The 26,053-nt window shown below is 45.8% G+C and overlaps 1 protein-coding gene across 2 annotated transcripts in view; it reads left to right on the forward strand.

The window, feature by feature from the left end:
* The first annotated feature begins 2,863 nt into the window (after nt 1-2,863).
* LOC138513092 (tyrosine-protein phosphatase non-receptor type substrate 1-like) overlaps nt 2,864-26,053 on the forward strand; it is a 360,255-nt gene continuing 337,065 nt past the window's right edge. For both annotated transcript variants that reach the window (XM_069627760.1, XM_069627761.1), the window contains exon 1: nt 2,864-2,983. In XM_069627760.1, the coding sequence (XP_069483861.1) occupies nt 2,908-2,983 (76 nt within the window). In that variant the 5' untranslated portion in view covers nt 2,864-2,907. The remainder of the gene's footprint in view (nt 2,984-26,053) is intronic.

The raw sequence follows: 26,053 nt of genomic DNA on the forward strand, positions 1-26,053 counted from the left end.
TATCTGAGTTTACTACACAGCTTATGTTGTTGCATGTCTTTACGCGCTGAGAGGTGACTAGCCCTAAATGGGAAAGTCCTGGTGACCGAGGGTGCTTTACAGAGATTTCCTGTTTATCATCTTGCTCCCCCGGTAGTCAAATGATGCGGCCGGATGTTGCGTAGTCTAGAGTGTGTGCCACCGCGTATGCGCCTCTGCCCCCCCCCCCACCCCTGTGAAAGTGGTCAAGAATCTGAGTATTAATATCGATGCCTCGCTTTTACCATCAGATTAAGTTTCTTCGGTAGAGCAGGCTGGTTCATTTCAGTTGAGAATGCTTCAGAAGGTCTATACATATGTCTCCAGTAATGCCCAGAATAGTATGGTTAATTCAATCGTTTCTAGAACCAACTATAGTGTTCCTGTCAGATCCCATGTCAGCTTCCTCAAGTTACACATTTTGTAGCCAGACTATTGTTCAGTCTGGGTCCTCGGGACTACATGTCTTTGGCACTCCATTGATTAAAAGCTATACCCATACAATATAGGATACAGGTAAAGGTTCCCTGTCTGGTGCATAAGGCCAGTTATGGCTGTAAACGGGCATGTTTAACCCATTAGCTACCCATGGCGACTCCATCCCACTCAGTGCATTCCTCCGCTGATAAGTGGCTACAACCTCCCATTTTCCACCTATTCGCGCGGGTGCTCCGAGATTTTCTTATCAAGATTCTAAATTGTGAATTTTTTCTGTTTTTTTATCAGCGCACCCTCTGCACCCATTTACTGCTAAGATACCGATAGATTAATGTCCAAGCTCCATAAATATGTAGCAAAACATGTGTACTAAATAAATATCTTTTAAAAAGAGTGCTACACTGGAAGGCGTATTCCTCTCTGTTGAGGGGCCTGGGGGAGGGAGATGGGGGGGGGGGGACAGTAGAGAAACACAGGCACATAACTCGTGATCTGATTATGTAGGCACTTCACACGAGATCTGATTTTTTATGTATTGTTTAACAAGTGTGAGGCTGAAACATGTCTGGGGTCTTTATGGTCTCCTGCAGAAAGGATGTGACCCAGCAGTTCAGGCTAGCCTTCTCCTTTGGGGGTGGGAGTGAGCCAGATTTGCATATGGTCTTTTCCCTTCTGTAATGGCTTGGAAGGCAAAGAACGATGGTCTGGAGGGTTGCCCAGAGCAATTGCCACAGGTTTAAGATTCATTCTACACCTTCCAGCCATCATCTCTTTGTTCTGCTTTGTCACTCCGAGTGGGACGGGTATGCTTGGACATGGGTCCTGTGTCTGCTGGGCCTAGAGATGCAATCTACTCCTCAATGATGAGGCCCATTAGGGCTGAAACATGTCTGTGGTTGCTTGTGGTCTCATGCAGAAGGGATGTGATGTAGCAGTTCCACCTTGACTTACCCTTTGGGGTGGACTGCCACTTTGGCGGTGGGGCCAAGCCTGATTTGCATATGGTCTTTCCCCTTTCTGTAATGGCTTGGAAGGCAAAGAATGATGGTCTGGAGATTTGCCCAGAGCAATTGCCAAAGGTTTAAGATGAATTCTAAACTTTCCACCCATCACCTCTTTGTTTTGATTTTTAAATCCAAACCAGGAAACAAATTGTGATTTGATAGATATAGGGCCTCATTACGACCCTAGAGGCCACGGTATGTACGGTGCCGGTAAGGTACCGGCACTGTTCATACCTGGCCGCCATATTACAAGTTTGCTCGCTGGTGGCGGTATGTATGTCTGGTCTGGCCAGACGTGCATTCCGCACCCGCGAGCACACCTGGATGCTAACAACGGACACGTCATTAACAAGTCCGTTGTTAGAATCCTCCCCATTCCCATTGAGCCCTATAGGGGTTCAAATGCGAATGGAGACGTACCGGGTCCGGGTCCCAAAAATGGGAATTACCAGGCCCGCAAAAGTCAGAATGGCCCGGTAATTCCCTTTTTTTGGGATCCCAACCCGGACACAAGTTTGGAGGTACCCATGCCAATAATGACACATGGCTACTTCCAAACTCGTAATGAGGCACATAGTCTGCAGAGCACCTCAGGTATCGATTTCATTACAAAGTGTCCTTATTAGGATGGTCTATTAGCTGGCACTGTAGCGCCACTTATAAGCCGAAACTATTACATTTGAGTGATGGCTTGAGTGTGATTTGGTGTAGGGAGCAAGTTTCTTGGTCAATATACTATTGGTATCTGACAGTTTTACAACGGAGTAAGAGAGGTTCTACTACTGAAAAAAATGAAAAGGGAAGCCATCGCCCACCTGCGCTCCCCTAGTCCTAGGGATTTTATCGCCAAGGTCCCAATGAGAAGAGCAACTCCACTGTCGTGTCTGCCAAAGACATCTGCCTTGCAGCCTCAAGCAGCAGTAAGAGGCAGCAACGTCCTTCTATTCTTTGATGCAGTCGGGGGTGGATGGGCAGGGGAGGTATAGCTGGCCGAGTGAATAAATACTGAGGAGGGACTGCATGGACTCATACTCAGGAGTGCATGTCTATAGCCATTGGTGGCTGACTGGGATTTGCAGGACCAAGTATCCATTCAGGCACTGAGGTTTTTGGGCACACAGACCAGTACAAACCAGTGTAACACGTTTACAATTTTCTGAAATCACACAGTGTGTTCTCACTTTTAAACCGTTACGTTATTTTTTATCCATGAGTTCCCCAGAGTGAAATGCCTTTGAATAAACACTGCTCGAGTCCTTGATTACATGGCATATTTAAAGGAGATCTGAAAAAGATAATAATGGTTGAATCATTGGTGGGCAGAGCTATCTAACAGACAACCGGAAGAGAAATCTAAATTTGAATGTACATACAGGAGGAGGTCTTCCTCTGTGTCGTAATGTGGAGAGTGATGGGTGGTTACTGTTCTAGTCAGTAGGTCACGCAGATGACAGTCTCCCCCTCAGAGATGACAGCGTCTCTTTTCTTTCGCATCCTGCTGCTGGAGACGGCCCTCTCTACAGGTACAATTTGGGGTTTTCCTTTTGTTTGTAAAGAATATCATTTCTGTTCCTTCGCAGACTGTTGGGTATCACTGGATGATATTGGCCAGATATGTATAGAATAACACGAATCAATGTCTTTCGAAGCAGTACATGGAAAGCTCTGTTTTTCATGCAGACACGCACAGAGCCAAAAGGGATGTTAAAGAAAAGTGACGATTCTGAGGTTCATGCAACAAATGGAAAAGTGTTGTTTCGGGCACGGTACAGCACTTTTCTTAAAAGCACAATATTCTGTTAAAGTAAGAATGTGGTGGCCTGACATCAATGTCTCGACTTTTGCAAGTGCCTGATTTCCGGCCTGAAAAAAAGTCCTAGCAACCATCAGTAATATAGGCAGGCACTGTAGGGGATTCTCATGGCAAAGGTCAGGTTTTGGTATAAACAAGACATTTCACTGAAGGCAGCATCACTTTTCTGATTTAGTGAAGGTTCAAGGACACTTTCGTAGATCAGAATAGAGGCTGCCTTTTTTCAGAAATCCTGGAGCACACGCCAGGAATGTCATTTGGGGTCAGTTGCAAACCCTGGCGCTCCCTTGCGACCCCAACTATAAAAGAAACCTGGGTGCGCCTAGTGTAGCGGGCGCTCCCGTGGTGCGCGGGGCCCCACCACACCAGGTCTGGTGGGTTCCTGGCCCAGTCCTCATCCATCAGGGTGAAGGCTGGGCCGGGAGACACTCAGTAGGGGTTGGAGATGGCTGTGACTTGTTGCACATGTCACATGCCACGTTCATCTCCCACCCCTTCTGCATGGCTTCCTTGCAGCTCACATACAGGAACCAGGAAGCTCCCGCAGCTTCCAGGTTCCTGTTTGTTACCAGCACAGACATACATGCCAACCCTCCCGATTTAGGTGGGAGACTCCCGATTTTATCATTAAAAACAGTGCTATTTTTTACTGTCTCCCGCCTAAAATAACAATATCCCCTGATTCCCCAATGCATTGCTATGGGGAAAATGCATTCTCCCGATTTCGGTGCTGAAATCTCCCTCTCAGGGGCTTCAGAATGTTGGCATGTCTGAGCACAGAGGAGATGAGGGGGCCTGGAATGAGGGACCGAAGCTGCAAGGAAAAGGTAAGAAGGATTTTGTTTGTAATATGATGTGTGTTTTGCATGTGTGAAGTGCGTGTCAGATGTATGTATGTGAATGGTGGGTGAATGATACGTGATGTGATGTGTGTTTTAGAATGTTCTGGGTGTGTGGGTGGGTGTGTGCCTGTCTGGAGAATGAAATGAGTGGATGCAAGAGAAGGTTTGAGTGACTGCTGGTTGAAAGAGAAGTGATGTGATGTTTTTTTTTAATGTTCTCGGTGGGTGGGTGTGTGCCTGTGTAGATAATGCAATGAGTGGATGTAAGAGAAGGTGTGAGTGACAGGTGGGTCAGCGAGAAGTGATGTGATGTGTGTTTTTGAATGTTCTGGGTTGTATGCCTGTGTAGCGAATGCAATGAGTGGATGTAAGAGGAGGTGTGAGTGACTGGTGGGTGAATGAGAAGTGATGTGTGTTTTTGAATGTTCTGGGTGTGTGGGTGTGTGCCTGTGTAGATAATGCAATGAGTGGATGGAAGAGAAGGTGTGAGGGATTGGTGGGTGAATGAGAAGTGGTGTTATGTGTGTTTTTGAATGTTCGGGTGGGTGGGTGTGTGCCTGTGTAGAGAATGTAATGAGTGGATACAGGAGAAAGTGTCAGTGACTGGTGGGCAGAGCTTTAAGTGGGGTAAGAAATCGAGGGGGGGCCCTCATTTGGTTGTGTGGCTTGTGGGGGGCGTGGCCTAAAACGTACGCAAATCGTAAGGTATGCACACACATATATATGCATGTTATATATCTGTGTGCGTACCTTACTATATATATGTGTGTGTGCATACCTTACGGTTTGCCTACTTTTCAGGCCATTTTTTTTTAAACATTTCGGTTTTATAAAAGATGGGTTTGAAAGTGCACAATTCAAGCCATCTTTTATAAAGCTTTGACTACGGACAAAATTGTCCGTCGGCAAAGCTTTATAAAAGATGGCTTGAATTGTGTACTTTTCAAGCCATCTTTCATAAACCTCGAAAAATGTCGAGGAATCCCCAGGTTCGCCGAGGGTTAAAGACGCCTCGGCGACCTGGGGAAACAAAGGGACAGTAACTGCCTCTGGTGACCCCTCGCGCGAGAGGTCACCAGAGGCAGTTACTATGACTTACAGAAGTGGCAGCCAGGCACAGCATCGCTGTGGTTGGCTGCCACTTCTGTCAGATCGCCTGACTTCATGGCAGGCGCATCTCCCGTCGCGGCTGCCGCCGTGACGGGATAATGCATCCCACCAATGTTGCGTGCAGTGGGAGGGGGGGCCCCGGCAGGGCCCCGGCTCAGTCCCACTTTTTGGAGACTGCCGGGGCCCGGCCCCGGCAGGCCCCGGCCCACTTAAAGCCCTGCTGGTGGGTGAATGAGAAGTGAGGTGATGTGTGTTTCTGAATGTTCTGGGTGGGTGGGTGTGTGTCTGTGTACAGAATGCAATGAGTGGATGGAAGAGAAGGGGTGAGTGATTGGTGGGTGTAAGCGAAGTGGTGTTATGTGTGTTTTTGAATGTTGAGGGTGGGTGGGTGTGTGCCTGTGTAGAAAATTGTAATGAGTAGATATAGGTGAAAGTGAGAGAAGAAGGTGGGTGAATGAGAAGTGATGTGATGTGATGTGTGTTTTTGTATGTTCTGGGTGGGTTGGTGGGTGGGTGTGTGCCTGTGTAGAGAATGCAATGAGTGGATGGAAGTTAAGTGGTGTTATGTGTGTTTTTGAATGTTCGGGGTGGGTGGGTGTGTGCCTGTGTAGAGAATGTAATGAGTGGATACAGGAGAAAGTGTGAGTGACTGGTGGGTGAATGAGAAGTGATGTGATGTGTGTTTTTGAATGTTCTCTCAGCCTGTGTGGACAATGCAATGAGTGGATGTAAGAGAATGTGTATGTGACTGGTGGGTGAGTGAATGAGCAGTGATGTGATGTTTGTTTTTGAGTGTTCTGGGTGCGTGGGTGTGTCCCTGTGTAGAGAATGCAATGAGTGGATGTAAGAGAAGGTGTGAGTGACTGGTGGGTGAATGAGAAGTGATGTAATGTGTGTTTTTGAATGTTCTGGTGGGTGGGTGGTTGTGTGCCTTTGTAGAGAATGCAGTGAGTGGATGCAAGAGAAGGTGTGAGTGATTGGTGGGTGAATGACAAGTGATGTTAGGTGTGTTTGAATGTTCGGGGTTGGTGTGTTGGTGGGTGTGTGCCTGTGTAGAGAATCTAATGAATGTATACAGGAGAAAGTGTGAGTGACTGGTGGGTGAATGAGAAGTGATGTGATGTGTGTTTTTGAATGTTCTCTCTGCCTGTGTGGACAATGCAATGAGTGGATGTAAGAGAATGTGTATGTGACTGGTGGGTGAGTGAATGAGCAGTGATGTGATGTTTGTTTTTGAGTGTTCTGGGTGTGTGGGTGTGTCCCTGTGTAGAGAATGCAATGAGTGGATGTAAGAGAAGGTGTGAGTGACTGGTGGGTAAATGAGAAGTGATGTAATGTGTGTTTTTGAATGTTCTGGTGGGTGGGTGGTTATGTGCCTTAGTAGAGAATGCAGTGAGTGGATGCAAGAGAAGGTGTGAGTGATTGGTGGGTGAATGACAAGTGATGTTAGGTGTGTTTGAATGTTCGGGGTTGGTGTGTTGGTGGGTGTGTGCCTGTGTAGAGAATGTAAGGAATGGATACAGGAGAAAGTGTGAGTGACTGGTGGGTGAATGAGAAGTGATGTGATGTGTGTTTTTAAATGTTCTGGGTGGGTGTGTGCATGTGTAGAGAATGTAATGAGTGGATCAGTGTGTGCCTGTGTAGAGAATGCAATGAGTGGATGTAATAGAAGGTGTGAGTGATTGGTGCGTGAATGAAAAGTGATGTGATGTGTGTTTTTGAATGTTCTGAGTGGGTGGGTGAGTGCCTGTGTAGAAAATGCAATGAGTGGATGGGTGTGTGCCTGTGTAGAGAATGCAATGAGTGGATGTAAGCAAATGTGTATGTGAGTGACTGGTGGATGAATGAGTATGAATGTGATGGTGTGTTTTTATATGTTCTGGGTGGGTGGATGTGTGCAGCGCCTGTGTAGAAAATGCAATGGGTGTATGTAAGAAAAGGTGTATGATTGAGTGTCTGGTGGGTGAATAAGTATGAATGTGATGCCGTGTTTTTGAATGTTCTGGGCGGGTGTGTGCCTGTGTAGAGAATGCAATGAGTGCATTTAAGAGAAGGTGTGAGTGAGTGAGTGGTGGGTGAATGAGCATACATGTGGCAGTGGCCCTCATTACGAGTATCCCGTTAACAGCGTGTCCATCACCGGCATGCCGGAACGTGCGAGTCCGTGCCCATATGAACCCGCTAACAGCGGGTGATTACTAGTGCGCGAGAATGCGCGTTACCCCATGCCGGTAGTGGCAAAACTGCCATGCCGGTAACGGGCCGGCAACCCCCCTATAGCGGCATTGCAGGTACCGCCCATTCCGCAACTGCGTCATAACAACCACTAAACACCGGCACGGTAATACCAGCACGGTATTAACATGGTCGCAAAAAAGGACACGGAAATTACGTCATCGCGCAGGAACGGGAAATGAGCCGGCAGCCATCTTTAAAAACACAATCCATTGCCATCCTCCATAAACACCACTACACTTGTGTTGTTGTGTGCCACAACTGAAGCAGGATGTCGAAGGCCACCAGAAAATCCTCCCAAAGGAAGAGGAAGCAGCGTTTTTCTGATGCTGAACTGACAATGCTTGCTAACACCCTCGAACAGCATGCAGACACAATCAGAAGCATAGACCTCAAGCATACGGCCCAAACCAGAAAAAAAGAGGTCTGGAAGGAGGTCGCTCAGAGGGTGTCGGCAGTGTGGAGCACCCCAAGGAGTGTGCGTGACTGCCGAAAGCGCTGGGATGACCTCCGCCTCCGGGTCAGGAATATCCTGGCAGAGAACAGGAGGGCCGCAATGGCGACAGGCGGTGGCACACACTCCCCTGTGAAGCTCACCGCATGGGAGGAGAACGCAAGTGCATTCATTGACCCGGAATCCATAGAGGGAATAGGAGACCAGGAGGTTGGCGCTGCAACTACCACAGAGGAAGGTGAGTGAACCATCACATCCACGTATACCAAAACATGATGTGGCACAAGCGATGTGGAAGTTAGAGTAGGCAAGGCAATGCATGTTCCAAGGCTACATCAACACATCCATAGAATGAGTGCCACACCCTGCACCACACGCATGCTGAGTGAAAATCCCAATCCCAACAGAGGTGCAACATGACCCAACCATGCCCATGGGACCCACCACACAGACACCAAACCAATGCTATGCCACCAGCCATGCATTGATTGCCAACATGTCCCCTCAGTACACCAAATGCCACACACCAGAAATGAAATGATGCCTGAATGTATGAACATATCACACCGCAATACATCATAGCTGCCATTTGACAACATCACTGATGACCTGCATCTCTTCTATCTCCCAGGCATCGAAGGAAGGTGGAACACAGGACAGGGGTGCGAGTACATCCAGTGCACGCAAAGGGACCAGGGCCACCGGCAACCCCCGTCCCAGAAAATGCCTGCAGCAACACCCAGTGTGCCACGCAAGGATTCAACCCTGCATGGGGCACCTGCAGCGACAGAACAGCAGCAGGCACCCACAACAGTGGGAGCCGTTCTGCCGGCCATCACGGACATTGTGTCCACAGAGGTGGATGCTGAGGCTGGAATCATGTCTGGAACACCCACCCGAAGGCCCATTGCCAACCCTCCCCCCCACCTGCGGAGTCTGAGAGCCTGGACGATCCATGTCTCCATGACTCTGACCTTGGAGAATCAGACATTGGGATCTTCGAGGAGGACAGTGCCCAGGACGAGGACCCCATGCAGGTGCCTTCCACCACCCTGGCAGCCACCACCCTGCTAGCCACCACCTTGCCTTCCACCACCTGCCAGCCACCACCCTGCCAGCCACCACCCTGCCAGCCACCAGTACACCAGCGGCCGACACCTCCTTTGAGGCTCGCCTGGCAAGCGTAGAGGCTCGCCAAGAGTCAATGCTGCAAATCATCCGTCAACAGGTCGACGCTTGGAATGAGGCCATGAGGGCCATAGCCACGGCCATTGCAGCCAATACAGCTGCTGTGGAGGCATCTACATGTGCATTCAGGGAGTGCATGGGGTCACTGACACAGGCCCTTCTTGCAAACATCCCGCAAATGCAGCGGCCACACCTTGGCTCAGCCATGGGACTGACAATCGACACCTCCACTACAACAACCCCTTCCACCTCGGTGCAATCGAGCCCTGTGCAGTTAACGCGGAGGAGCGCACGGCTCTCGGCCATGGCACCCCCAGACCCAAAAGTCTCAAAGAAATAACAGTATGGGCAATGCCAATTTAAAGAACTACATTGGTGAAGGGAACACTGTTTGTTGCACACATGGGGTCATTTGGGATCTGTGGGGTGGGTGAGGGAGTTTGTTGGGGTATTTACTGGGGTTTGTGGAGTGGGTGAGGGAGTTTGTTGGGGTATTTACTGGGGTTGTGGGGTGGGTGAGGGAGTTTGTTGGGGTATTTACTGGGGTTTGTGGGGTGGGTGAGGGAGTTTGTTGGGGGGGTCTGGGAGGGGGGAGTGGGCACATTTTTGCTGTTTTAAAGAATACACAAATTGTGAGAAGAAAAATCCATGGCTGGACATTGTTATTTTTCGTGTGCATCCATTTAATGTGTTACGGTGTTCAGTGCCCAACTCCCAACATTCCCTGTGTGCATGTTCACATTGGCCCAGTGTCTGACTGACACAAGTCTTTCATAGTCCCTGTGTTTCAGAAGTATACTTGAATTCGTGCTTGCCGCACAGCATGGCCATCCCGTGCATCAAGTACTGGCAGTGGGGCTACTTCACCTCCGTCTCCATCCTCATCATCCTCACCCGGCCCATGCATGTCAATGTCAGGTGACAATGGTACATTTCTCCGGATGCACATGTCGTGCAGCATGACACAGGCCATGGTGATCTTTGCCACCTTCTCAAGCCTATATGGGAGTGCCCCACCAGACCTGCTGAGGCAGCGGAACTGCCCCTTCGACAGGCCAAAGGTCTGCTCAATGACAACACGGGTACGGGTGTGCACACAATTGTCCTCCTCCTCATGGCCGTTCTGCGGGTTAGGCACAGGGGTGTGTAGCCACGGCCTCAAGGGATATCCTCCATCACCTGCAAGCAGATTCAAATAGGTGTGTGTCACTCTGAACTCCCGTAAATCAGGGAGCACAGTCATGCCGCCAGCTATTTGGTGTGGCCATGCACATGTCCCTGTAAGCATGAAAAAATGTTATCTAGGTGCAATTTGTACTGTCATGAGGTGTGGTAGTCTGGTTGGCATTCAATAGATGATGCAGGGTGTAATCATGCATGCTGAGGCAGATATGCTGTGGTAGTGCAACAATGTTTTGACTCCAATTCATGCTGTTCATTATTTACAATGCATGGTCACACTGCCCACATAGCCACACTTGCCGTCCTGTTCATTCATGCATTGCTTGCCATCACCATGGTGGCCTGGTTGTGCCTCTTACTTGTTCTCATTAATATGCATTATTTGTGATCTGTGGCCCAGTGAAGTGTCATGTATCGTTTGACTGGTTCAGGTCAGGAGTGTTTGGCTCTGCATGCATTCTCCAATCACCGGCTATTCTCACCCAGGTGCAGTATTGCCCCCCCCATGCATCCCCACACATCAGTACCCCAAAGCACTGCCATGGGATGGTTGTGCAGCTCACCAAGCAGCCAGGCACGTGGTACAGCATGTCGCTCCATTTGATGGGGTACCGTGGATTTACCCAGTAACATGGCATCATGTGTTGATTCAGGAAATCGGGCGCAGCAATGGGTGAAGATCTTTCTGGGGTCACATACCATTTGCACATTGATGGAGTGGTATTTTTGTGATTGCGGTGCACGGCCTCTATGGCATGGGGACTATCAATTCCACATGGGTGCAGTCGATGGCAACGACACAATTGGGCATGCCTGCCAGTGCTGGGAGCCTACTTTGGTTTCGGCTATCTCCTGGGCAGTCCGTGGTCGGGATATGTGGGTGCTTGCGTGCTTCAGGAGGCCATCCTGCACTTGGTTCAGCATGCGTGAAAATAGTGGTTGTGAAATGCCATGCAGCTGGCCCACTGTGTGTTGGTAGGTGCCTGTGGCCAGGAAGTGTGGCACAGACACCACTTTTAGTAGTGGGGGGATGGCAGTGCATATTTGTATGTGGCTGGCAATGTCGTTCTGTATCATGTGCCCTATGGTGGTGATGGTGTCACGGTCCATCCGGTACAGGGTGTGGATCTGCTCAGGGGTAAGGTTGAATGGGCTGGGTCTGGTGCGAGGTATTGCTGGCTGCCTACGAGGCTGTGGTGGCTGCGCTGGTGGTAATGGATGGGCCTGTCTCAACCTCCTTCTCCTCCTGTGTCTCCTCTGTGCTGCCTGTCCTTGCTGCTGTTGTTGTTGTTGCAGTTGTTGCTGTAGTTGTATCAGTATAGGCAGGTCCTCCTGCGCCATGTTTGCAAATGCTAGTGGTGGCATTTTGGTGTAGGAAGGGGTGTGGTGTTTAGTTGTGCTCCTTTTGTACAGGGCAACTCTGCAATGCCTACACGGGGGGGGTTGTGGTGTGTGGGTGTGCTCAGTTCATACAGGCACAGCCTCCTTTGACTCCACCTGTGGGGATTGTGTGCACCTGTGGCAGCTGCCTTGTATCTTGCTTGCTTCTTGTGGGTGGTCCGCGATGCCTGTTTTGCCGGCATCATGCAGCCCGTTATTACCGGGTTCGCGATGCTGGTATTTGCATGTTTGCGTGGGTTGTAATTACCCCCTATTACCGGCATGCCGGTATTTACTACCTGAAGAGGCGCATGTACGCGCCTATGCCGCTATTAGCGGCACCGTTGTTTGGTATGCCGCTAATACCGGGGTTCCAGGTCGGAATGCTACGGAACAGTGAATGATGCCGGTATTTACATACCAGCATCGTTTTTCCCTTACCGGCATACCTCGTAATGAGGGCCAGTGTGTGTTTGAATGTTCTGGTCGGGGTTCAGTGTGTACATGTGTGGTAAATCCAGTGTGAGCGAGTATGTATGGGTGAGTTCCCAGTGGGTGAAAGGGGATGCATGTGTGTGTAAGGGCCTAGGAGACTTGGGACCACTGGAGCATTTTTGCCACATCCTTTATTGACTTTGCATGTTTTACTGGTATTTTTGGGCAAAGGCAAGTTCATGTGTGCCATTCCCCGACTAGACTGGCATTTTGGTGCAGTCACTCTAGCCATTGCTTACTATGGCATGACATTTATTACTCTGCATCTTTAACAAAGCAAGCATGATAAGTAGTGTTATCTCGCTAGACTGATGTTTTGGCGTAGCGGCCTGTATATTCTTCACTGTAGCATGACATTTGCATGACTTTTTATTAATTGAGCATCCATGTTGAATCAAGCAAAATAAGTGTTCTTATGTGTATAGACTGGCTTACATTGGAACCAGTTTGGACAGGTTTTCCTATTGTGACATGCCATTTTTAATAACCAAACCAATGGAAGTATGTACTTACATAGCAGTAATGCCATATCGGCAGAGACAGTTTTGTGCCCAGTGCCAGTAATGATACTATAGAAACATTTCTTAAAGTGACCATAAGTATGGCCTTATATGGGACTACTAACATATGTTGGTGGAGCCAGCATGGAAATGTATGGGCACAGCCAGAATACAAATGTTTTTATACTGGAATATATTGCAGGAACCGGCATGATAATGTATTGGGAAATGCCCTGTGCACTTTTGGTGACTTGCATCTATTGTACTTTTTTTCATGATTTACCCTACACCCTGCTAAACCGTTTGTTGGCCTTTTACCCAACACTGTTGGCCTTTTAACCACATTTTCCCAGAAAGTGTGCTTTGTAATGCATAATTTAAACCCATTATTCAAAACATTTACTTTGGGGAGGGAGAAGAATCACCCCAGCCACCCCCAACCCATTTTCGTTAGTTCGGGCTCCCTCGCTATGTTCAGTCACAATCACATACTTGTGGCAAATATTTACACCCTCCAAAAAAACAACCAATGGTGGCTGGTATATTTGTGGACCAGGCACCACTCCTTCTCTCTATGTTACGTTAAAGATTTAAGCTTTGATTGAAAAACATATTTACTTCTTTATTTGCAGTAGTCCATGCCCCTGCAGCAGCATAATCCTCATGGACATTCCACACACGTGGTGGGCCGGACCGGCCTGGGGTTTGGCGCGCCCTGTGCTTTGTTAAAGAGCTTGGGCGCCCCCACAGCACGGCTCGCAGGGCAGCTGCCAAATCTTGTGCTATGCTATTGGGCACCATTGGGTCTGACAAAGGGGTAGTGTGCAGTGCACCCCTTGAAGTCTGCCAGTGAGTTCCCAGGTGAGAAGCAATTTGTGGGTGTTTTCAATTTTAAATAACTGTGTGGTGCTATGAATTTCTGTGTGCAGCAATTATATTACATTAAATGGTGGTTTTGTTAAGTCCTCTTGCACCCAGTATTTCGCTTAGCTAATAAAAACCATGGGGGGCTCTTAGGTATATTGAAAGAAACATTCCCAGGTATTATACTGGAGCAAATATAACCTTATCAGGTGCACTCACCTCTGTGCACGCAGACCAGTCTAATAGATTTCTTCTATTTTAGTGGTAGCTGAATCATATATACATTTACAACCAGGGAATTTTGCTGAAACCAAATCCTGGTCAATTATTTAATTTTCAGCCTTGCTCGTGTCGCTTTTTTCACCTGGTTAAACAGCAGCGCACACCTCCCCTGGTCAGTGCTTTTTTGGCTTGTTTAACACAACAAAGCCATAGATAACTAGTACTTCTCTGTCCATTGATCTATAGATGTTTCATAAACTAGCTGTAGCCTGCATTACAGATTTCGGTTACCTTGTTAGAAATACTGCATTATGTATGTTTTACATATAGCTCCCACGTCGAATCTGGAAAATTAAATTCCCTAAATGTGTAATCGTGGACCAATCATGCTTCCCTCTGTGCCGCGGTTCTTATATCGGGCTGAAATTAGAGCACCTGGAAACACAGGTGCTAGATACATCTAAAAAATCTGAAAGTCGTTTGCCATCACTTTCTGTGATGTCACTTGGTGCAGGGTCAAATTACATCACTTCCTGTGATATCATCAGGGGGTCAAGGGGTATGTGATGTCACTTCCACCAGCTCTGGGATTTTGGTGAAATGAACAGTGGGGCTGGATGCTGAAGGGAAGAATGTCGGATTCCCATGCTACTTTTCTCTCAAGCTCAGATTGTGCTTTGAGACAAATAGATCAAAGTGTTGAAATGCAACGTGGCACAGCACTTAAAATGCACAGGAGAAGGTTTGCCAGGTAAAACAGTAGGGGGCAAAGATGGGGGAGGGGTGAGACAGCCCCATTATGAAGTACAGAACAGAAGGGAATAGACACAAAAACTCCATCAAAAAAGGTAATATTGGCATTACGAGGAGGGCTGTAAGGGGTTAACGGCATCAGTAAAGGTGCCGGAGCCGTTAACCCCTTACTGTCCCATTACGAGGTCCTCTCACGGGACCCACTCAGGACACCTGGTTTTACCAGACGTCCTTAGCGGGTCCCGCGAGCGGCCTAGCATGCTCACAACGGGCCCGTTATTAACGGGCCCATTGTTATCATGCTCCCCATCCCCACTGAGCCCTATGGGGGCTCAAATGGGAATGGGGATGGACCGGGTCCGGGTTCCCTGAATGGGGTAATACAGGGCCCTCCAAGGTCGGAATGGCCCGGTATTTCCCCATTCAGGGAACCCGGACCCGGGTTTGGGGGTAGCCATGCCCTTGTCAGGGGCAGGGCTACCTCAAAACTCGTCATGACACCCATTGTCTTTGGATAAACTATGGTAGTCCATGAATTTAAGCCCTAATATAGCCCCCACAATCATCCCTTGATATTATCATAGCTCAATGCCATTTATTTTATCGACCTCTGAAAGGATGGACACAGTGAGCCTCATTTTGGTGGGTTCAGATGCAGAACAAGTACATAGAGAAATGCATTCTGTGCCGTTTTCCACATCTGCCCCATTCTCCAAGGATTTCCTGCATGATGCGGCGACCCTGTGAGGAAATTCAGTACTAGAATTACCTATAGTGTTTACCACAAGAGCATGAAACTCTTAACCCTCTCCACAGGATTGATATCTTAATGCCTGGGGCGTACCTGGCTCCTTAGGTACATGCCAGATTTGTTTGTAACTGATGGAAAGCCTCACTGTAACGGTGGCTGCCACATGTTCATGGGGGCCCGACATTACTATACCCACATGCCAGAATTCAAAAGGGATTCATAATATGAATGGTAACAGGCCCAGGGACGTGGAGTGCACCTGAGACACCTTCATGGGATATATTAGGCAGTGTTAGAAGTGTACAAAAATAGTACTGGAACTGTGACCCCGGTGGGGGACAAGGTAGGCAGGAAGGGAACAACGTGTAACACAATTTTCAATGGTTAAGTTATGCAGATTGACAGCCAACTGAGTTAAATCAGATTTTAGCTTAGCTGCAGCTGCTATCAGGTGGTAAAATAGAGAAGTGTGCTTTAACTTTAGAAAGAAGAGTTCCAGAATGGGGAAACTCGTTAGAAAGCTCTCCCGACCGTTTCCACTCACTTCGACCACTGCTATTAGGAGGACGGGACACTTTCTGTTGGGCTCCCCACCCACATTCGAAGAAGCCAGATTGCGTCATCTATATTCTGGGTGTGCTCGCTTCAAGTGGCAGTAGAGTGGCTCTGATTGGTGGGGTATTGGTCATGGGCTTCAGCGGGGGCAGGAATTAAGGTAGGCTTAATCCAGACCGGGAAAATCATGGGCTTCAGCTGCCCCCGCTGAAGCCCATGACCAATACCCCACCAATCAGAGCCACCCTACTGCCACTTGAAGCGAGCACACTCAACAACCGCAACCATCCAGTTAGCAATCCTCGAGACGAAGCTCTTAGTAGCCCTGACACCAGCCAAAACAGTCTACGCCACATCTACCCACAATCTCCCATGCCTTACACATGCGAGAAATGTTAAGCTTGGTGCAAGACTAGCTATATCGTATACTTTACCGTTTGTCTCACAGCTCCCAAAATTCACAAAGCCTCTAGGCGCACTAGATTGTTAACTATCACACCTGACATTTCGGCCTGAAGCATTAGCCCCACACCTATCCGTGTTGCACTGATCAATGGAAGATCCCTGGTTGCCCACGCAGTAGACATTGCTGACCTGATCATAGACAGAAATGTGGACTTCCTAGCAATCACAGAGACTTGGCTACATGCAGCAGCAGGTCCATCCCTCCTTATTGCTACTCCAGACAACTATATAATCCTTAGATCAGATAGAGAATCCTCTAGAGGAGGTGGAATTGCCTTCATCGCCAAATCCACCTTGGAACTGAGAATCTCCCCTCACTCCCCTACCAACTCACGCAAATTGATGACAGTTAAACTTCCCCTTACCAACTAGCACACTATAACGATGCATCTAATCTGCAGACCCCCTGGACCCATCAGCTCCTTTGAAGAAGAAATCATTACCCTTCTATCTACTAACACCAAACCCTCCTCGCAGATCCTTATATTAGGCAACTTTAATCTAGGTTTTAATGACCCCGCTGATCAACTTGCTATGACCTTGGCTAATTCCCTGGCTGAACTAGGCCTCACTCAGAGATCTCTTCTCCCCACTCATGAAAAAGGAAGTACCCTTGACTGGGTAGCAGACCTTAACTGTGTAACTAGCATAACATCTATCGAACCTTACCCCTGGACTGACCACTTCCTACTCACATTTAACATTCAAGACTGTGTATGCCCTAATAAGCAAAACCTTATTGGCCCACCCATCCCGACCAGGAATAAAAAGAATATCACAGTGGATAAACTCAATCCCTTTCTCCAACCACTACATAATCTCCTACTTGCTTTCTCCAATCCGGCAGAACTAGTTGAACTTTATAACAATACTATCACATCAGCCTTTGTTAGCATTGCACCTCTAAAAGTGCGTAAAGGCAAACCTATAGCACATCTAAACACCTGGTTCACACCCAAACTGAAAGCCCTACGCAGTGAAAAAAGGAAAGGGGAAACGACCTGGAAAAACAACCCCACCCTAGCCAACAAGGACAATCTACTCAAAATCTCTGCTAATTACAAAGCAGAAATTCTATTAGCAATATGTGACACCTATAACAGAACAAAATGAGATGGTTTAAAGTTTCACTTTCTGTGTGACATAGTCTGCACCTTTCAGTCTCTGTCAGTCCATATCTGTACAGAGTCGAATTTGTATGTAAAATATTTAAGCAGAATTTCAAAAATAAGTATCTGTGTTTAGCGCTTGGAGATTTTTTCAAGTATTGTGGTGTCACGTTAGGTAGTGATATGAGTGTTTTTGATGACATATGCACTTTCGAGTTTGCTCTCTTTAGTTCTGCGTCCCTCCAGTCATTAGCCCATAATGTCTTTTTCACCAAAGTCGGATTTCGAGTAAGGATTTCAGTGGATAAAACCAAATTTGCCAAAGTTAGACTACAGCTTTTAATCCACATGCTCAAGGACCAATCTGGGAGGATCGCAGTATTTGCTAATAGAATTTCAGGTTGAGGGGGACAGTTTGGGTCCTGTAGTTTGCTTGTTAGAGGAGGAGGAACTTTCAAACTACCCTTAATTACAGGGATAAAAGGCCAATCTTGTGTCTTATTACCGCCATTGGAACAGAATTGGGCAAATACAGGATCCGTCTCCAAAATGTTCCTTGAAAGCACTCCCATGTTTCCCATAGTAGGCCAAGATAGGCTTCCACGGCATAAGTAATGGATGGTGTCACATTCTGGTTATAAAAGTGGATAACCAGTTGGAGTGAAAACCTTCCATATTTTTTCCCAATTAAGACTTCTTGGCCAGTAAGATGTTTAACTTCCTTTCTAAGTACTCCTTCCACATGATTTCGGATTAGCTTGTACTTATCATGGCACCGAAATATTTAATAGCCAGAACTGGTTGAATTCTGTGATTTTTTAGAACCCAACTAGATGTCTTTGCTTTTCGCCTTCTTCCATTCTCTAAAATTAGAATTTCTGACGTATTTGCATTAATTTGCAGGCCGTTACATTCTACATTCAGTTTTACAGCTTCTAGTTTCCTTTGGAGACCAAGCTGGGTTCTGTCCAAGTTAACAATTTCATCAGCAACAAGAGACATTGTATCATCTGGCCATTGATCTTAGGTGAACATGAAGGAGTAGGGTCTATAATGTCGCGTAGATCAGATATGAAGATGTTAAATAAAGCAGCTGCAAGTTAACAACCCTGCTTCAATCCCTTATATGTTACAATGCTGTTGGTCAAATAGCCTTCTTGATCAAGCCTAACTTGTATGGATGTCCCAGTGTACAGATCCTTGATGGCAGACAGAAGATCGTTTGGGCATCTCAACCTTGACATTTCTTCCCACAGTCGTTCTCTACTGATATTATTTCACCCTTGTTCCATATCAATACATGAAAGATAGATTTTGCAGTCACCCCTCAAGGTCTTCATTTTTAGCAGGCTCAGTAATAGCAGGTTAGACTACATCCTACTCCCTTGACAAAACCCGTTTGCCTAGGGTCAAAGGCTCCAGAGTCTCATATCCACTCATTTAGCCGCCTCAACAAGACAGCAGCAAAGAGCTCACCCAAGACATCAAGGAGGGGGATGGGGCGATAGTTCTTAGGATCGACTCTTTTGCCCTACTTGAAAATTTCTTCCATGAAGCAGTTATATAATATAGACGCCCATATTTCCGGATGAGCCTTCATAACATGGTTTGATATGCCATCGGAACCAACAGCTCGTGAATTACTTGCAGTTTTGATTAATGCTAAGATCACACTTCGTTCAAAGCAGAGATGAAACTCCTCTGGTGGTGTTTGTGCTTGAGGGGCCTCATATCTCGATGGGGAAGAATACAGATGTTCAAAATATTCGACCCAACGCTGCGTTTCAACTAAATTAATTTGCAGATCCAATTGATGAACTTTAAGTGCTTGATTCATCACAGTCCAGATTTTTACGATGTTTTTCCCAGCCAAGAGTTTCAACATGTCAGCGCCATCTCTCTGGTAGAGAACAGACCTGTAAATCTTCAACCAGTTTTTATGGGCTGTACGAATTTTAAGGGTGAGAACCGCTCTAGTGGAGAGAGGAAGCATTGAGAGCCTTCTAAGCTCAGCACGATATTGCTTTTTTCTAGTATAAACTAATTTGTCAAAGGTATGTAGATGACTCTCTGATGCCGAGTAAATATTGTACATTGACTAAATGCTTGTATTGTGTTACTGTAAATCAATCCCATATTGGTATTTGTATTGTCATCAAACACATTTGGTTGGGATATTAGCTTATTGAAATGTATCAAGGCATCCTCTGTCCATCATAACCGGTTGCCACCCGAATTTACTACCAGACAGCCACGCTCCGGGATTGGTTGCAGGGGTTTACAATCGCCTTGAACACACCATTTGGCACATAACATATTATGATCGCTCATCTCATTGAAATTAACTTGAAAGGTTTGCATTGTGGTCCATAATGCAAACCTTTCAAGTTAATTTCAATGAGATGAGTTGACATGGATGTAGTCAATAATCGAGGAAGAATTGCCTTTATGCCATGTTGGAGCAGGTGGTATGTCAGAAGAGAATGCACCATTCAAAAGAAATACATTTCTGTGCTTTACCAAACCATTCCAATGCAAAAGCCTCTCACTGAGGGGCTTCCCCTTTTTCTCAAAATAATCTAAGTTTAGGTCACCAGCCAAAATGAAATACACAATGCTCTGATCTTGAAATATCATATACAATAGGTAATTCAAATCCCTAAAAAACACTCATCGGTAATACTAGCTGCATTCCAATATATATTCAAAATGGCATAAGTGACCCCAGAAAACCTAACTTTAATCAACAACATAAACTGGTTAGGAGCAGCCCAGAAAGTGGAAGACAGCCCAGACTTAGTTTTTACTGCTATCAGTAGACCAGAAGCAGGCCTACCTAGCTGTGCCTTCAAAGCAGGATTAAGATGGACCTCATGCCCATCCCAAAACGGAGGAAGAGTCAACCAGGTCTCCTGTAAAAGCACTATATCAAATTGGTTTTAGGTTGTTTTGGTCATATTTTCAAGATGTTTATGGCCTCTTGAATTCCAACTCAAGACTGAAATTATTTTTCGAGTGGGAGCAAAGCCTAGTTACTCCTTTTTGTGAGGAGCATTCACAAACACATGACCTAGACAATGAATCCACCCTCTTTGCGTCCCTACTTTCTGAAGATTTAGCCTTAGAAATAGTCACTTAAGCCGATTCACCGGGCAATGCAGAGGACCCAACATCCTCAGTGCTTAAAATGAAACCTAGATTATACAAAAACCCTTTAGCTTGCCAGATCACATGTTGAATCACCCTCGACTGCATCCACAATCGTACAGCGTTCAAATTAGATTTGTCAATAAATTCAACCAATGTCAAGTCTGAGGACACAATATCCTCCAACATCTGAATGTCGGTGAATATCGCCATGACCGCTCTACGATTCAAATCGTATTGGGTACACAGAGGCGACCTGCACCTTAATGTTAAAAAACACAGGGCCGGGCATTTCCTCACACTCTTACTTATCCCCATTGTTTCATTTTTACTTGGAACACGGGCATTAGCTGGCATTTAATTCAGGATGTTGGTCATTTGCAAATTTTCCAAAGCCTTTCCTACCAAGAATAAAATGGCATCTGTGAGCTGAATAGGTACACTTGGGGGATCGAGGAGCTTCTGATTCTCACACAAGGATAAAGGGACCACAGAAGAAGCCTGAAGGGCACCAGATGCACCATCACAGCTCACAATCGGGTTCACCCGAGAATGGGCAATCAAATTGGAAGACTGAGCGGTTTGGGAAGGAATAGAGAAGGGGACAAGCTCGGTATATACAGAGTGGTTTATATCAAAAGGCTTCACACATGTATTAATATTCAAAAGAGGAGGTATAGAATTTACCCCAGAGTCCAAATTCGGCTGAGCATAGCCAGCCATGTATGCATCCACCGCCCTCCGGATTTCCACTCTATGTCTCAATACATCCACGGACTGCTCCCTACCAAGTCCTACATCAGAATCAATACCCTTTTTTTTAATTTCCATTTTTCATTCCAGTTTCCTCTTTTTTAAGCTCACCCATGTTATTACTAGTCAAAACGGCGGGTTCCACTGGTTGCGAAATCTCACATACTAACTCATCCAGCGTAGGATAAGATAGCGCCCGCGCAGGGCAGAATTTCATAGGGTAATCATTTTTATTTTGCTTAGCTTGATTCATAAGAATGTATTTCTTTTTTATAGCTGACGAGGCTATGATTTTATTTTTCCTCGGTAAAGAAATCAACTTGAAAAATTGTTTGGCGACCATGCTTCAGAGCAGGTTGATTTTTCATAAGCAAGGGCGCGTTTGTTTTTATATTTTTCACACCACTTTGAGTCGTCTTAGTAGGTAATGGTTTCAATGGAGGTTTAAGCAAAGGCTCACACACATCCTTAAGAGGGATACAAATTGAATATATCTTCGTAGTTTCGCCCAAGGAGGCAGGCAGCATAGAATCATTAGGGCACGGCTCTATTGCCACGGAAGTTGTAGGGCACTCATTTAAGTGATCATATATAATTGATTTAATACATGGAAGGGATTTCGTCACAGCACTTGTTGCATTAGCAAGTGCCGGGCAGGAAGGAGACTGTACAGTGTAATTACACTGGGTTTGACAAGCGACCGAGGATACAAATATTTTACTAGATATTAGGGGGTCAGATGACATCAAAGATTTCTTATCCAATTCCAACCCCTCCCTTTGTAAAGACAAAATTGTGTGTATTTTTTCTTCTGAGCGAGGAACCTACGATCCTATACATTATATAAGTTAACCAGAGCTTGGAGGGCCGAATGTCACATCGGCTTCAGCATCAATGTTATGTCTGTGGAAAGTGGTATTTGTGGCAAAGGAGTGCCTATGAGAACTATTTTGCTGTGAGTGCCTAGACACACTATGGGAACTATTTTGCAGTGAGTGCCTAGACACACTAACCGACCTAGAGGATATATATGAGTCCTCAGAAAACATCACTGGTGAACAGGAAAGATTTTCAGGCAAACGTTTGTCAGAGAACAAAGAATCCTCTGGGTCCAAATCAATAATAGCTACATCACTCACAGCATGTACCGGATGACTCACACAATTCAGGTTTGAATCTGCAATTTGTAATGTGTCTAAAATTGCAGTATCAGTTAAGGACAGATTATCTACATGTAAATGCCCGGGTCGAAGAGAAACAGCCCGGTTTACAATATTAAATACAGGAAACATCCCATTCAAAGGTGCCTGGTCAAGTTTAGCAGTGGATAACCTGCCGTCCTCAGCAGACGAAGCATTGTGCACATGGATGTCTTTCAAAAACTTTCTGGCTCGATGAGCTGATAGCGTGCCATTGCAAAAAAAGTGAATATCAGCTTTCCCGATCCCACAGCCACTGCCCGACCCACCAACTGGTGTTGAGTACACATTAGTCGAGGCCCGAGGCGGGGGGACAGTACTCGAGTGCGGAGACAATGGAGCAAAACAGAGAGGCATGCCGGTCTTGAGTGTTGGAAACATATCCCTTGTTTGTTCCCTTTCTTTTTTTTTTTAAATTAAAAAAAGGATAGTTTTAAATCAACTCTCTCCCCAAAATTAAACAATAATATAGGCAAATTGCTCCACAGTGCCTCAGCGACAAGGCGAAGGGGCAAAGGGGCACTTCGGGTTACTTCCCATGGTGCACACGCGCTGGTGCACGCGCAAGTCTGTTTTTAAGGATTTGCCTCTGAAGAGGGCGTGGCTTGAAGATCACTCATAGAAACGCCACAAAACAAACTAAAATTAAAATAAAAGTAAATAAAATCAATGTCAATATTGTCTTTCACAAGTATAACAGTGCATGAAGTGGAGGCATCCAAGTTCAATATGCCGTCTTTTCGTCCTTGACATGGATCACAGTAAAGGAGCACTGCAACAACAGCAAAACGAACAGAGTCACGGGCAAAGGGGCACTTCCGGATACACCTTTATTGACATGCTGCCTTGATTCTTCAATTTGTGAACTGAAACAATTTGTTGGACATCTCTGTGTTTGCCTCTGATTTATTTCTGAAAAAATAATCGGAGCAGCAGAAAACAGCAGAAAACAGTTACAATAGGCTTTTAAAGAAATCCATAAGCGCAACTTGCAAAGACACTGGAGTCACAAACCCCAAACTTTCCCCTCCACAATGCACAATCACAATGTCTGGACATTTAAATTGAGCCATACTCTCACAGAATGAAAGCAAGCTTGCCCAGTTTAAGCAACAAATTGCATGCCAGAATACTCCACTTCTACCAATCCAATATTACCATGGATGCCATGATTTTCAGCACAAACCTTAAATGACTGAATTGTAGAGTCCCCCAGAACCCACACAGTCTGCCTTCTCAAGCACATAGCCATAGCCATTGTCAGTGCTCTCACAACTCCTGCAAACAAAACTCCTACTACCCTTTCTTCCTGTACACCACACCCAGCAAACCTGATTGGCTAATCCCCACAGTCCCCTTTCCATGGCAGGCATCATCAAAAGACCTGCATGTGGCACGTGGTATCCGTGGGCTACCGGGGTGTCCATGGATCTCGTAGCACAAAGGCAGCCCTTCTACCCTTTCCACTTCCATGTTCTCAAAACTCCATCATTGGCTGCTTTCAAATGGACACACATCCATCCACCAATCACATCCAAAACCTCTACACCTAACCCTGTCATATCACTTCAACTCTTCAGATGTACACTTGAACTCTCAGAGTACATATCTCCTGTTAATGAAAGACATATGCATCCTAAACTACTGTGCAACTGTCCAATATTTCTATTTCCATATTCAACAAGATTTTCATCTATCAAAACATTTTTTTTAAATGTCAACTCTTTCACAAATATATATATAAAGGGTTCCTGCTACTTATCCTGTAATAAGCTTTTCAATAAGCATATACTCTTTTTTAGCCACTCTAGCAAATTCCATGAATAACAGCATTCATCACCTGCTCACATGAAGCAGCAAACAATTGCAATGATCTGCGCTTCAAAATGTTTCTATTTACAATCCTTGTGATGAAAGTAAAAAAAATGCATATGTGCACATATATCAGTACTGTGACCCGGCTTCATACAATAAGGGGAAATCACATGAAATAGATCTGTAGACCATTTTTAGTGGCAGTTATTGTCTGCCAGTTTAATATGTTAGCAGCAAATGCATACATCCCAACATCAACCATTCTAATCTATAGGAGCTTCTTAAGTCTTTCTTTTTTCCTTTGCATTCTGTCACTTCCAATTCCACTTCTCCCACTATAAAACTCAAACTACAAGTCCCAGAATAAAACACCACAGGACTTCAAGATTCTAAACTGTGACATTCATATGAAATAAACATATCGGTGTGTGACAGTCTAACATATTGACAGTATATGTATGCTTCCTATAATAAGCCATTCCAATCTTTAGCTGCTTATGCAGTCCTACTGTTTTCTCTACATTCTGTGACTTGTACTCCAACTTTCACAATGATAAAAGTGGAACTACAAGTCCCAGAATGCAAACAAAAAATCTAACACTACACAAACACCAACAGATTAGAATGCATCATGTTGGCAAGTATGTATTTACTCCTAACATAGTAAACTTCCACATACCAACTGCCATTTAAAAGTGTACTACACATCTTTTCCATCAACATTTCTTCTCTTTTACAAAACGTTACTGAGCTTCAATAAATGCACATACACATTTCCTAACTTTCATGAAAATGCTCCTAAAAGCAACTATTTTTTACCGTCGACCAATTTTATTGACTTTTTCCCCACCACTCCTCCTTCCTTTATAAATAGGAACCTTGCTTACTAAAAGTACTTCGCCATTACCACATATGCCAACTAACTTTCTTTTACGATTACAGGAAAGAAGCACATCACTGAAATCAACAACCGAAAAACAAATACCCTTTGCATCCAACAAAGTAAGTACATTAATGTGCCATGTATATGTATGTAATTATAGCAGCACAGTTCCACTATACATATTACCCCAGACTACTCTTTTCAAACCAACATTTCTTTCACTCTAGCCCATTATATTCCACCATTCACACTCTTACTATTCCCATCTACACACCACCATTGCAACACCAACTCTGTTCCTCAAAACAGCACAATCTGTCATGACCCTCACCCAAAACCCCCTCTGGCAAACTCATTGGCCAGGTGGAGTCAGGACTCGGGCCTCTAGAGCCTGGCATCCTCTTCAAAAGCCCTCATGGGGCCAGTCCTGGCGCCTTTGGCGCCAGGCTCATACACCATGAACAACAATGTGCTTGGGAACTACTTTATTGTATTGTCAGCTAACATGGAGGCATCCACATAGCTTGGGTCCCAAGAACCAAGCTATGCAGTCTAGTGTTTTGGGCGTGGCAGGCCTGGAACTACTTCCCCTGGTACTACTTTACCTGGGCTATATAAACCACACCCTGACTGCAGAACATGCTTCGTGTTACTTTGCAGCTTGCATCGTGACGCTCACCGTGTCCAGCTATTCCCTCGAACCTCTGAGAAGCAGAACCTGCAAGGAGACAAAAGGAACATCATTAGCAGCAGCATCTTACCTGCAGTCTTCATCTTTAAACACTCACAGCTACTGGGAACAGCTTCCTCGAATCTTCACGCCTCCCGGACAGAACGACCTGAAAGAGGAAGATAGAGGCAAGAGACATTTACAAATT

The sequence above is a fragment of the Ambystoma mexicanum genome, chromosome 12, assembly GCF_040938575.1.
Source record: "Ambystoma mexicanum isolate Mex_15411 chromosome 12, UKY_AmexF1_1, whole genome shotgun sequence".
Lineage (NCBI taxonomy): Eukaryota > Metazoa > Chordata > Amphibia > Caudata > Ambystomatidae > Ambystoma > Ambystoma mexicanum.